This window comes from Eufriesea mexicana, unplaced genomic scaffold (assembly GCF_001483705.2).
Source record: "Eufriesea mexicana isolate 0111107269 unplaced genomic scaffold, ASM148370v2 scaffold1653, whole genome shotgun sequence".
Lineage (NCBI taxonomy): Eukaryota > Metazoa > Arthropoda > Insecta > Hymenoptera > Apidae > Eufriesea > Eufriesea mexicana.
Genome location: NW_016909884.1, coordinates 2,272,346 through 2,284,763, shown reverse-complemented (window position 1 = coordinate 2,284,763; position 12,418 = coordinate 2,272,346). Strand labels below are relative to the sequence as shown.

The window sequence follows — 12,418 nt, the reverse complement described above, 5'->3', positions numbered from 1 at the left end:
TAGGTCAGGGACCGAGAATACGCACGAGTTACCACGTGCTCGGCAACGTATTTGAATGTGTACTCTTCTCGTGTGACGATTAGTAGCTATGTGTGGTATGTATTTACTCTTTAGTATTATTATTATTATTACTTCTGCGTTTCACATGAAACTAACGGTAAGCGGTATTGCGTAATCTATTGACAGTCGGTATAGTAGATTCTACTAATAACGTATAACAGGTTTTCATCTTATTGACCAACAATGTGTAGTTTACTGTATTATCTCATAATACGGAAAGTTGATTTAAAGCAACAAGTGTTTCTAGCTATTGAATTACAAATATTTATGCTTATAATACCACATTCATGATATTATTTCTGTTTACAGCCGGAACAGCTGCGTTCACCGACATGGGTGCAGAAGTTTCGAAAAGCGAATTGCTTTGAATGCGCGACATTTCTTACTAGTTTGTTATTAGGGCAAGGATATAATGCATTCGTAGTAAGTGGTTACGCATCCAGAGAACAAACACTATGCGATTTGACAAGGAGATCATGCCCCTACATACCACAACCGGAAAAGCAACCTCAACCGGAAGCAGCAAAACCCGACGTTACCAAATACAAACTTCAACTTACTACTGAATACAAAAGTCAGTTTTTATCAGAATTGGAAGAAGAAAAAGCAAGAAAATTGCAGGAGAAATTACTTTTGGATGAAAAAGAACGGCAAAAATTAATCGAGGTAATTAATATTGATATTCTTTCTTTGATTTCTATGGTTCTTCTCTGAAAAGAATTATATTCGGATTTAGGAATTAGAGCAGCTTCCGGTAGATGAGTATTGGGGACATAGAATACATGCTTGGGTAGCAATATTACCAGAATTGGGTGGACTAAGGGACCAAGAGATTCCTTGCCCGCTTTTTATTGAGTCTACCACTGGTGTATTTTATGAAGCCACGGACGATGATACAGCCCAGTTGTTCCTGGGTATAGAAAGTATATGGAATGATAAGAATTATTGGGTAAATATGCAATCAACCACGAAATCGTTGAATATAATATGGGATTTAATGAATGTGCAACTATGGGAACATTTACTTCCCGGAGAACCATGGACAACGCGTGGAAAAGAAATGGATGAGGAATCCGCTATTCAACAAGAGAAACATTTGGATATGCCACACTCATACGTAAATAAAATAAATATTAGCGAAGAAGGTACAAAAAAATGTTTAATTTTAGAATACGAGTATAAATTCTTGAATATATTAATAGATTTTTATTATACCTTTGAGAATTTGAGAAACGATTTCCAAATGGTACAAAAACAATACTTTATAAGAAAACCAAAGTTGAACTGTACGCACCGTACCTCCAAATAGATGGATTAGTACAAAAAATCACTACGTATGATGATTACGATTACATGAACGCTATTGAAATATACGAAAATTACGCAAATAGATCTGATTATCTTGTAGAATCACGAAAGAATATGAACAATGATACTATTGTAGACTATTATGCTAGAGGTCGAGCAGATCAGTGTAAAGGTAACTTATTAAAATAATTACTTTTCATATTGATATAATATCTCTTTTTAATCTTTTATACTACAAACAAAATTTACAGAACATCGATATTTTATTAACGATCCTACTGAAATAGATAGCGAAAGAATTTTAGATTTTTATCATATTGCGCGTTTCGATGGACTGTCGAGATTTAAAATGCATCCAAATTATTTAATACAACATTTCGTCAACCGTGATGATTTTCTGTATTACCGGTAAGCGATAATTTATGATTAAATAATCGAAATATAAGTTATTAAAAATACTGATATTAAAACCAGAGTTTCAATTGACTTGAGAACAGGCATGTACAGTTTTCACGAGAAAAGACTGTCGCTCCTCTAGATGATATTCATTATCGACATATTTCGGTAAGGTAGAATTTGATGAAATTTTTAAATAGGCGAAACATAGCATAAACCTATCAATTTTTTATGCCATTCAAATTTAATATTTATACACATACTTCGTCTTCATTTACAATTACTTAAACGTAATGAGAATGAATCGCTGGAATTTTATTTTAAATTATAAAAAGTGACAAAGTACATATAATTACCTATTAGACAATTTTCTTCCTGATCGATATTTTAACTCATACAATATCAAGTTCAATAAAATGATAGATATATTCTATATTTCGTTTACAATTTTTGAAACATCCCCCCGTAAATGTTGATTAATTAAAAGTATCTGATTACATTTACAGAAAATCATCGAGAAATTTAATAGAGACGAACGAATTGAAGCAAGTAAAAATATAGCAATTCGTGAATTCGCTATTGATGATAATGAAATATGTCTCACATATCATTATCATCCAGGTCAATTTACGAGAGCCATGCGGATGTTTATAAAACCACCATTAGCAGAAAGAGGAGAACGATTGGTTCTTAATCCATCGATGACATATGGATATAATGTAAGTGTTTATTGATTTTACTAAAAGATTTATTAGCGAATAATTTTATTATTTCATTAACAGCCTCTGGATGACCATGAAAAGACCTTAGACTTACTATACGAGTTAGATACACAACTGAAAGAAGAGGACTTATCTGTATCTCAAGTTAGAGCAGCGGAAAAGGAAGCGTACTCCTTTCTCGAGGCAAGGGATAAGGAATACTTGATGCCAAAATTATTGATATCTATATACGATAAACTCAGAGAGCCAGAAGCACTTATGGAAACATTTGTGGTATAAAAATTGTAATGACATGAATTTTAATGAATTATTTTAATTAATGTACGTATTAAATATAGAGTAGCGAATGGTCACAGACACGGAGTCAAAAAGATATCTCGGAAGATATAGATTATTTGAAGCCGTATCTAGCTCGTATAGGAGACCCACAGGAATTATCGAAAATTGATGCAAATTCATTGCAATATGAATGTCTTCATGATTACAAGCAGTTACTTATACGCAGAGCGAATAACATTTTACGAGAATTTGAAGAACATTCACAGAATCTCATGAAAATGCAAGCATTAATAACACAGGTCAAATAATCGTAAAATGATATTAGTTTTATACATTTGTTCGATATAAAATATAATGTAGAAATACACTTTTTGCAGGAAGGAGATTTAACCCACGAAGAAGAAGAAAAAATATTAGAAAAAATAAACGAAATCAATTTTTATATGCAAAGTTTAGAAACTAGACTAAATCGTCATAGAGACTTAGTTCCTATAAAATATAATATATTAGTGGAACATTTACGACATAGTCCGCATCTTATAGTACTTAAAGATGATACTGAGTCAAAAATATTAGAAACAATATCTCATTGAAAAGACCAAGAACCCATTTGCCCAATACATCGACCTAAAACAATTTCATATATTTCAATTATAAAAATCTTAAACTTCTAATAAATTTTCATAATGTATTTACCTTCATCGTCAAATGTAGCTAATGTAAATTTACTAAGTTTATTAGTAAAACTTCCGGCATTGGAACCTATCGCATGGTCCGTTAAACGATCAGTATTCGTAACGTCACCGTTAACTCCATGGCGACGATATTCCTCAGCAAAGCCAGAAATTAATGTATCCATCATTATTGCCTGGTAATAAAATAAATTTCGATAATTGTAAACATTAAACTTAAATTCGTTAAAAACAAATCGTACCTGTCTCGAGAATACTTGTAGAATTTTATAAACTCGTGCTCCATTTTCCCGTACAGGGAATTGTAAAAATAAACATGGCAAACAATCCACATTATCTTCATCCGAAGGTTTTGCCATTTCCCAACTTAACTCTGAATACCTTAGACCCAATAACAAACTCTATGGAGTAGTTAATTTTAATTATTTGAATGATAATGAATTAACTAATTAAAATAAAAGATAATTAATTTAAAAACATACGATATTTGATTCCTTACGCATTGAATGTCATCCACGATATATACACCAGACGAATTAATAGCAATGAGTACAAGCATATCGCGATTTGTAATCCATGATGCAAGGCCTCTCACAGGACGTTCGATTTGCCCTTGGAAAAAAGCAGCACCGTAACACGGCAAACTCCAACAAAACTCTAAATATTTTCTGATAAGCTTCCTCGAATTTGTATTAGTTCCTGTGTGATTAGGTATTCGTTTGTACTGTTCAAGCAGGCGAGCTTCTGGTGCTCCTTTCCCTCCCACTAATCCTAATCCAACACCAAGTCCTAATAATAAACTGGGAGAAGTGTAATGATGAGGCAAGAATCGACCACGATGTCTTCTGAAAAATGCTAATGTATGACATTGAGGATTGTACGGACCAAGTTCAATACGTGCTTGCAAAGCACCCAAACTTGCGTACCGAGCCTGTCCCTCGCATGGATAACGTCCTGAAACATTTTAAATATTATATACAGCTATGAAATGATTCAATAAAATTTCTTACCTTGCAATACATTATTCCTAGCTTCTGCATACAGTAGTTCTAATATTTTGGCTTCTTTTATTTGCTCTTCATCTAGTCGAGAAAGAAATACATTTCTTCTAAAATACAGTAAAGGTTCTTCATCTGATTCATCTCTCTGAGAACTATATTTTTTTACTAAACGGTTCCATTTTGTAGCCAATTCTAAAGGTTTATGATTCGGACGTAATTGAACTTCTAGTCTTGAAGAGCAAAGCCATAAAGCAAAAACCGTTTGTCCAGTGAATAGAGGAATTCTTGTTAATCCTAACTCTGCTTCAGATTGTATCATTGCAAGAATTTGATGTGCAGTAGAATTATGTTCAATATCCATTGTTAAAAAGATTCCAGTCATTAAATATACAGCTATTCTTACGGTAGACCGTCCAACGTTTAAGTACTGCGATTGATTCATTATCATGGCTAAATAAAAAAAATAATGATAAAAAATATCATTACGTAGGATAAAATGTTCATATAATTAGTATTATTGACAGTATTATTGCTTACAAGTTGAAGCATGTCCATCAGGTTTGTAATCATTTTGATACCGTCGAATAGGTTGTCCTCGTCTAATTGTGCAATCTTCTTGAGTTTCCATGCTTTCTAATTTTTAACTAATTATGTGAAAAACATAGTTCTACCTTATATCTATTATTTTCATTTTTAAATATTATTCTTTTATAATTATTACTATGTCACTTATTCAAGAGGATTATCAAATGAGTTATAAGATAATAAAATCTTACTATGAAGGAAATAAAAAAATTAATACTAAGCACCTTTTCTCTCAGAACAGACTAAATAAAGTTATGCAGTAGAGTTTCAATTAATTTGCAAGATACTAAACCAAATACTGCTCTGCTGCCATCTAAACCAAGAGACCAGTTATTGATTATTTCTCCTCCTCAAAAATAAGTAATTCTAGATGCTATATATTTTTTTATTAACAATGAAAGGCAAAAGATAAATGTAATTAGATTAAAACATGTTGTTTTTACATATTTTATATTATCTATTACAATAAAAATACAAAGTAACATTAATTTTATATTTGTGTCATAAGTTTATTATAGTCTACAAAATTATTTAATTTTTCATTATTTTTGTTGTTACATCTTTTTACAGTACTTTTAAAAATTAAATATTCAGATGCAAATATGAAAATTTATGTATACTCCATAAAAAGTGATATACTCTCAAAAGAGTATTATCACTTTAAATAACTCTTTTCAATCAAAGAAATGTATTGAAAATATAATTTTCAAATATTCGAGTGAAAATAGTTCTTTTCTTTTTTTAATATAAATTCTTATTTAATAAAGTTTGAAATTTTTTAATTATATTAAATCTGCTACATTCATAGGCATCTCATCAATTTGTGTTGAATAATATTGTTCGATGTCTCGAAGAATCCTTATGTCGTCGGTTTTCACAAAATTAATGGAAACACCCTTTCTACCGAAACGTCCTGATCGTCCTATTCTATGAATATACAACTCACGATTATTAGGTAAATCATAATTGATTACAAGAGATACTTGTTGTACATCTATTCCTCTTGCCCATACATCAGTTGTAATTAAAACACGACTAAAAAATAAAATAATGCGAATATTATAAATTTCATTTGTAATACTGCTATCTATGATAAAATAGTATACCTTTGTCCAGAACGAAATTCTTTCATTATATTATCTCTTTCTTTTTGAGGCATATCACCATGCATGGAACAAACTGTGAAATTAGCCTCTCTCATCTTTTCAGTTAACCAATCTACTTTACGTTTAGTATTGCAGAAAATTACTGCTTGAGTTATTGTCAGTGTATCATACAAATCACATAGGGTATCAAATTTCCATTCTTCTCTTTCAACAGCCACAAAGAATTGTTTTATTCCTTCCAAGGTCAGTTCATCACTATAAATAGTAATCAGTTAGTTTTAATGAAATAGTTTCTTTGAGTAATAAAAGAATTAAGTTTACCGTTTCACAAGAATACGAATAGGATCTGTCATAAATTTACTAGTCATTTCAAGAATTTCATGTGGTAATGTTGCAGATACTAAAACAACTTGTGTTGCAGGTGGCAAATATCTATATACATCATAGATCTGTTCCTTAAAACCTTTATTTAACATCTCGTCTGATTCATCAAGAACTAACATTTTTATGGCTCTTGTTCTAAGAACTCTTCTCTTTATCATATCTGATAATTATTAGAAAATTAATAATTTTAATTATGATATTTCATAATAACCCTTATATTATTTTATATATAATTAAATTACCGAATACTCTTCCAGGTGTACCCGATACAACATGCTGCCCATAATCAAGTTTCCTGATATCTTCTCCAAGATTTGTGCCACCTATACAAGCATGACATTGAACATTCATAAAATCCCCTAAAGCTAGAATAACTTTTTGTATTTGAGTTGCCAATTCTCGTGTAGGTGACAAGACCAATACTTGTGTTTCTCTAATTTGTGTATCTAAAGATTGCAATATAGCAATTGAAAATGTTGCAGTTTTTCCTGTTCCAGATTGAGCTTGTGCTATCACGTCTCGTCCTTTCATGATGGGTTTAATAGATCGTTGTTGAATCGCAGACGGTTTTTCAAAACCTGGAATTGAGTGTTATTTTGCAAGTAGTAGTATAAAATATTATTAAATATTAAATGGCGTAGTATAAATAAGGTTATGTTTAAGTATGATAAAAAAATAAAATTTTCATAATACCATAAGCATAAATTCCACGTAACAGCTCATCTCTGAGTCCCATATTATCAAATGTTGGAATAACTTCCACATCTTCACTAGTTTCAAATTCAACGTTTGATAGATCTTCTGTTTGCGCGACGCGGCGTGACTTTATTTCCGCCATTTTCGTAATATGTGAAGTCGGGCACAAATGATTTGAAGATAGTAATAGTTGAATCATTGAACAGGTAAGCCAAATGTTAAAAAAAAATGTTTATAAGTTACTGAATATAAAATTTATTTCATGACACATAGCTAATTGTACCGTAAAAATTAATATATAACAATTGAAAATTTTAACGAATAAACAATTTTTAATAAAATGACAATTTACAATAAAAGTGTAACAATAAATATAATTTAAAGTTACTAAAAAGGTGAGTACAGATCCTTCGGGTCATCGATTTAGGTGAAACTTTGCAGGTTTGTAGATTTCGTCATGCAGTTCAAAAAAATATATCATTATAGATGCAACTACCCAATAGTTCTTGAAATATTTTCGATTAAAATTTTATTACTTTTTTAACTATAGATTGAATGTTGCTTAAAGTTTCAGCTTTTCGATGCAATTACAAAAGTTCATGAATTAAATATAGCAACTTGGAAATTTGTGATTTTTTACTGCCGAGTCAACTCTATCCTTTCTAATCGCACGCTGTTCTTGTCTATTATGTTACCAGGTCTTCGACGAGCTTCTCGCCTATTCTGTATTCCTATTACTTTTCTGAGCTTCGGGTCCAAAATTATAGATGACACTGATCGCAGGCGGTAAAATTTTTATTTGAACTAGATACCTCTTCTCATTATGTACCCCCAATATATCCCAATAAATCAATTCAGCAGTAGAAAATTAATTAATTTTCAAGTTACTGTAATTTTTGTTCATATTTTGTTTCTAGTTTCGTTTAATATTAAATATTTTCACGAACAATTGTGCTCGTCGATGTTATCAAATTACACACGCCATCAAATAATTATTAATAGCGAACTAATTAACAACAAATTATGTACGAAAATTATATAAGAATGTTACTTGGGTTCCTGCATGCACAGAAAAATACGAGGTAGTAATTTTCCTGACATTGTTATTGCGTATTGTGCGGTGTATGAATGGGTAGTTCTATTAATGCTTTTTATGTTAAGAACAACAGCTTTTTCTCCTTTCGTTGTTAAAGTTGTGTCAAAGATAGAGTGGTATTGGCATCCTGTTTGATCTGTATCATAATTTTTATAATCTGTAGAATAATTTTTGCCCCAATCTGTTTAGAATGTTTGTCAGAATATAATTAATACTTACATGAGCGATAGGTTTTGTATTTCCTGTATATAATGATTATTTATATTTTCGTGTTCTTTCTATAGTAAATAAGATTGCTATAGAAAACTATTTCTTTTGCATATTATTCTTATTTTGTAACAAATATATACTAGCATAAGAAAGCGTAAAAAATAAATTTTTTTATTAAGAAATTTTATTTACAATGTTTTCGTATGCGAAAAATGAATACAAAATAAAAAATAGATTAAAAAAAATGATAAATTATGGACGAGAATCGAACCTTGGACCTCCAAGCATAGGAACTTTCCAATGTCGCCATTAAGCCAAAATTCCACTAGAAACTTTTTGCAGATAAATCTGTAGAAATAAAATTTTAATCATAAATATTTTAAAAATTATTGAGTAATTGTACCTATAATGATATATTTTCTTGAACTGCATGGCGAAATCTACAAACCTGCAAAGTTTCAACTAAATCAATGACTCGAAGGATTTGCACTCTCCTTGTAAGTTTAGCATTGGTAGTAATCGACGCGTTTACAGAACATTTTCTAATTGTGAATAATGAGTTCATATTTATAAAAATTATTAGGAGTGTATTACATGAACTTCTTAATACAAGGGCAGACAATGCGTTCATAAATTTATTAATATATATTTTTTCGATTTATCATATAAAATACAAGTCTGTAAAATAGGTTATATTTAAACAGTTTGAAACGTCATTAAAAGAATAAAACTCAAAATGAATATTAACGTAATGTTAGATGAACCTTTAACAAGTAATAGTTGCGTAAAACTCGTAATTGAGCTTCTAAAATATATTTTATATCAAAAACAACAAATACCTTTTACGTACGATTCATTGTCTCAATTAAAAATGAAACCAACTGACAGAAATTCGACTTCTATAAGAACATTAATAAATTCTTTAAAAAGTACGTCAGAGCAATTAAATACGCAATTTCATCTTAAAGACTGCAAAATTAAAGAAATTGCTATACTCATTGGTGCTACAATACTGTCACCAAAATTGCTTATCAGAATCGAATTTCCATTCAATATTCTTAGTAGCAAAGAACATTTGGAATGTAAACATGCTTCTAGGAAATTTCTATTAAGCTTAATGAGGTTAGTACAAAGAATCTTTACATAATATTTATTATTCTGTCTTTTTTTTTTATTAAGATATTATGAAATAAAATTTTTAGGTCAATGTTGGAATGTTCTGAATTTCAAGATGCATTAACTTTACCATTAAATCCGACAAATACCTTTGTACTTATACACAAAAGTGACAGTAATTCAGTGTCAGAGTTTTTTTTACCTAAACCGCAATATTTGCCTCCCATTCAAACTTCAAATTATTTTGTCATTAAATTACAGCACAATGATGAAATAAAAATTAACTGTAATTGTATAAATATAGTGAAAGTTTACAATGAAGTATCTGAATCTAAGACTAACGTAGACAAAGACATAGAATTTTTAAATAATTCAAGTATATGCATTACACAAGTTCCCTACCAATGGTACCAATCCAGAGAAGTAATTAAAGGATTTAAATTTTTAAGATGACTATAAATTTATTAGTAGAATTATAGAAAATTAAAATAGCAAATTTTTAATTAACATTAGACATTAGATTAATGTTTAATAAAATATTGAGAAAACAGTTTGTAACAAATATGTTTATCATGATATTAAAAACATACAAGTGACTCCAAGTATTATATAGATTATATCTTACAATTTTTTGTAACAACTTATTGGTGCAAAATATATATATATAAATTTATGCATTGAAGTTATTATGAATAAAATCATTATGTAACTAGTAAATTATTATATAGTTTTACTATTTTATTCTTATATAGTACAAATTTACATAAAAATATATGTAATGTTTATAACAGCAATAAATATTTTCTTAGCAAACAACATATTGAGAAACTATTTTTTCTTTACTTCATAGATTCTAATTTTTAAAATTTTAAAATCATTAACCATTATTGATCTCAAAATTAACACCATCAATCCTCCTATCCAACTACATACCATTGCAACTGAAAAAATCTGTAGAATATTTATTATATATTTGAGGATTTTTTTTCTATTATAAAAAATAAAAAATATGTATAGAATATTACCTGAAGGTATGAAATTATATTACACATATTATACATGTAATAGTTATGTATTTTCATATATATTCTCATGATTTCACATTCACTGTAAGTAAATCCCTGTGAAAATTATATATATAACGTAAGATTAAGTTTAATACCTTATATCCACAATTACTTTGCAAATATTATATATTTCAGAAGAAATATGTATTATATTTGTATTAAATGCCTTATACCCTTGTTCTAAATTATAATGTGCATACATAGATATAATTGCAAATACAAAATTAAAGTACATTGCAGGAAATATAATTCTCCAAGGACTTTCATATCTGCATATAAATATAATCATATTTAAATTGATATTTGATTAATGTATATAATAAGAAAATAATACATTTGCATTGGTACATCGTGCCCTCCTTTTCCACACATAAGAAATAAAGTAAACCAAACAACTCCAAATATGCAAGATGAAAAAGATGTTATTAAATATATTCCACATCTATTCTCGTATTTATAATCAGTAAGAATATATTTCCACCAATTTGAATTAATTTTGCATACTTCAAAAATATCATCTGATCCTAATTCTTCTGTTGACATTAGAATAGCTGTTGCCCAAAGTGGACAGTTACCTCCGAAAATTTGTTCCTTTATATGTCATAATAAAATAACTTAGTTTATTTTCTAGAATAAGGTAGGAAACGAATTTAATCAATCATTAATTATACCCATAACGTGTAAAATAAAACGCTACAAGCATATCCATTCATCGCGCATGATAAATATAGAAACATTTGTATGTATTTCCACAACCAAGAAATTTCAATCACATCACGTTCAATAAGTTCCTGATACTCTTCTAAAAGTTGCATTGAAAGATTCTATATAAAATTAAAGATAAGAATTATAATTTACAATCAATTCTCACTATACCGGTGATTAATGTGATTGCGCGCCAAACTTCATCCATATCAAAAAACGTGAATCTGATTGGTCCATCAGGAGCAAACAAATTCAAACGACAACGAAATAAACAAATTTCAAGAATTGAAAGACCACTCTATGGTATAGTCTAAATTGTCACTCCATATAAATAGTTAAAATTAAATGGAAATGTACATTATTGCTGTAATCTAAACAGTATAAATCGATTAATGCATTTAATATCAATTGAAAATGATATGCAAGTTAGATTTTCTGAATATCGAATATAACAGATTCGACGTAACTCCATAGTTTGAAGGAAGTGTTGCAGATTGATCGTGGGAGTTGGACCAAGAAACGGAGGAACGCGCGGACCACGAACCGCCACAGTGTTGTCGACGAGAAGGATACACGAAGGCGAGAAATTCTTGTTTTTTTTTACATCCGAACATCGAAAATCACGAGGAAAACGATGGTAGATGCACATTCTAAAGGGTCATCGAACGAATAAACTCAATTGCCGTGGACACGTAAACCATTTGTGGGTGAAGTGAAACACATGTGTCGGTCAAACCGTGTTTTCTACTGTAGAGTGCCCGTCCCGTGTTTGATCCGTGAAAATCTCCCGTTTAGAAAGCCAACGTATACGCCAGTTATTATAATTTGCGAAATATCAACGTGCTTGGTTTTGGATACATCTATTAACGTGACGAGTCGCTTCTTCGAAATGAAATAGAACTCATTGCAAAAGGCGGCAGTGCGTGGGTGGGTGGGTGTCTAGCGATTGCCACTCATGTATAGAAAATTCCTTTTGGAATTTTGCACAAAATGTT

At 29.9% G+C, this 12,418-nt stretch overlaps 4 protein-coding genes across 4 annotated transcripts; 2 read left to right on the top strand and 2 right to left on the bottom strand.

Moving 5' to 3' along the window:
• The first annotated feature begins 88 nt into the window (after positions 1–88).
• Positions 89–2,935, top strand: LOC108548810 (dynein regulatory complex subunit 7). Its single transcript, XM_017901932.1, has 8 exons — positions 89–157; positions 370–726; positions 797–1,205; positions 1,283–1,540; positions 1,620–1,776; positions 1,866–1,932; positions 2,271–2,483; positions 2,547–2,935. Exons 1-8 carry the CDS (start codon positions 89–91, stop codon positions 2,763–2,765), a joined length of 1,749 nt encoding a protein of 582 aa, XP_017757421.1. The 3' UTR covers positions 2,766–2,935.
• Positions 2,936–3,296: 361 nt separating this feature from the next.
• On the bottom strand, positions 3,297–5,086 carry Bili (FERM domain-containing protein 8 Bili). Its single transcript, XM_017902001.1, has 6 exons — positions 4,996–5,086; positions 4,468–4,908; positions 3,957–4,411; positions 3,700–3,858; positions 3,462–3,633; positions 3,297–3,392 (listed from the first exon to the last, which is right to left on the bottom strand). The coding sequence occupies exons 1-6, from the start codon at positions 5,084–5,086 to the stop codon at positions 3,352–3,354; spliced, it is 1,359 nt and encodes a 452-aa protein (XP_017757490.1). The 3' UTR covers positions 3,297–3,351.
• A 739-nt stretch (positions 5,087–5,825) lies between these two features.
• On the bottom strand, positions 5,826–7,371 carry LOC108548961 (eukaryotic initiation factor 4A-III). Its single transcript, XM_017902122.1, has 5 exons — positions 7,227–7,371; positions 6,776–7,111; positions 6,471–6,693; positions 6,150–6,404; positions 5,826–6,078 (listed from the first exon to the last, which is right to left on the bottom strand). The coding sequence occupies exons 1-5, from the start codon at positions 7,369–7,371 to the stop codon at positions 5,826–5,828; spliced, it is 1,212 nt and encodes a 403-aa protein (XP_017757611.1).
• A 1,897-nt stretch (positions 7,372–9,268) lies between these two features.
• On the top strand, positions 9,269–10,104 carry LOC108548964 (MAD2L1-binding protein). Its single transcript, XM_017902126.1, has 2 exons — positions 9,269–9,657; positions 9,738–10,104. Exons 1-2 carry the CDS (start codon positions 9,272–9,274, stop codon positions 10,102–10,104), a joined length of 753 nt encoding a protein of 250 aa, XP_017757615.1. The 5' UTR covers positions 9,269–9,271.
• The last annotated feature ends 2,314 nt before the right edge of the window (positions 10,105–12,418 follow it).

Bases quoted from the DNA above. Each gene is read 5' to 3' on its own strand.
- LOC108548810 (XM_017901932.1), top strand. From the start codon at position 89: ATGTGTGGTATGTATTTACTCTTTAGTATTATTATTATTATTACTTCT. The intron at 727-796 runs GTAATTAATATT...ATTCGGATTTAG, and splicing joins AACGGCAAAAATTAATCGAG to GAATTAGAGCAGCTTCCGGT. The intron at 1,777-1,865 runs GTAAGCGATAAT...ACTTGAGAACAG, and splicing joins GATGATTTTCTGTATTACCG to GCATGTACAGTTTTCACGAG.
- LOC108548964 (XM_017902126.1), top strand. From the start codon at position 9,272: ATGAATATTAACGTAATGTTAGATGAACCTTTAACAAGTAATAGTTGC. The intron at 9,658-9,737 runs GTTAGTACAAAG...TAAAATTTTTAG, and splicing joins TTTCTATTAAGCTTAATGAG to GTCAATGTTGGAATGTTCTG.
- LOC108548961 (XM_017902122.1), bottom strand. From the start codon at position 7,371: ATGGCGGAAATAAAGTCACGCCGCGTCGCGCAAACAGAAGATCTATCA. The intron at 6,694-6,775 runs GTAATTTAATTA...AATAATTATCAG, and splicing joins TACACCTGGAAGAGTATTCG to ATATGATAAAGAGAAGAGTT. The intron at 6,405-6,470 runs GTAAACTTAATT...TACTATTTATAG, and splicing joins ATTCGTATTCTTGTGAAACG to TGATGAACTGACCTTGGAAG.
- Bili (XM_017902001.1), bottom strand. From the start codon at position 5,086: ATGGAAACTCAAGAAGATTGCACAATTAGACGAGGACAACCTATTCGA. The intron at 3,859-3,956 runs GTAAGGAATCAA...ACTACTCCATAG, and splicing joins TCGTGGATGACATTCAATGC to AGTTTGTTATTGGGTCTAAG. The intron at 3,634-3,699 runs GTACGATTTGTT...TTTTATTACCAG, and splicing joins TACAAGTATTCTCGAGACAG to GCAATAATGATGGATACATT.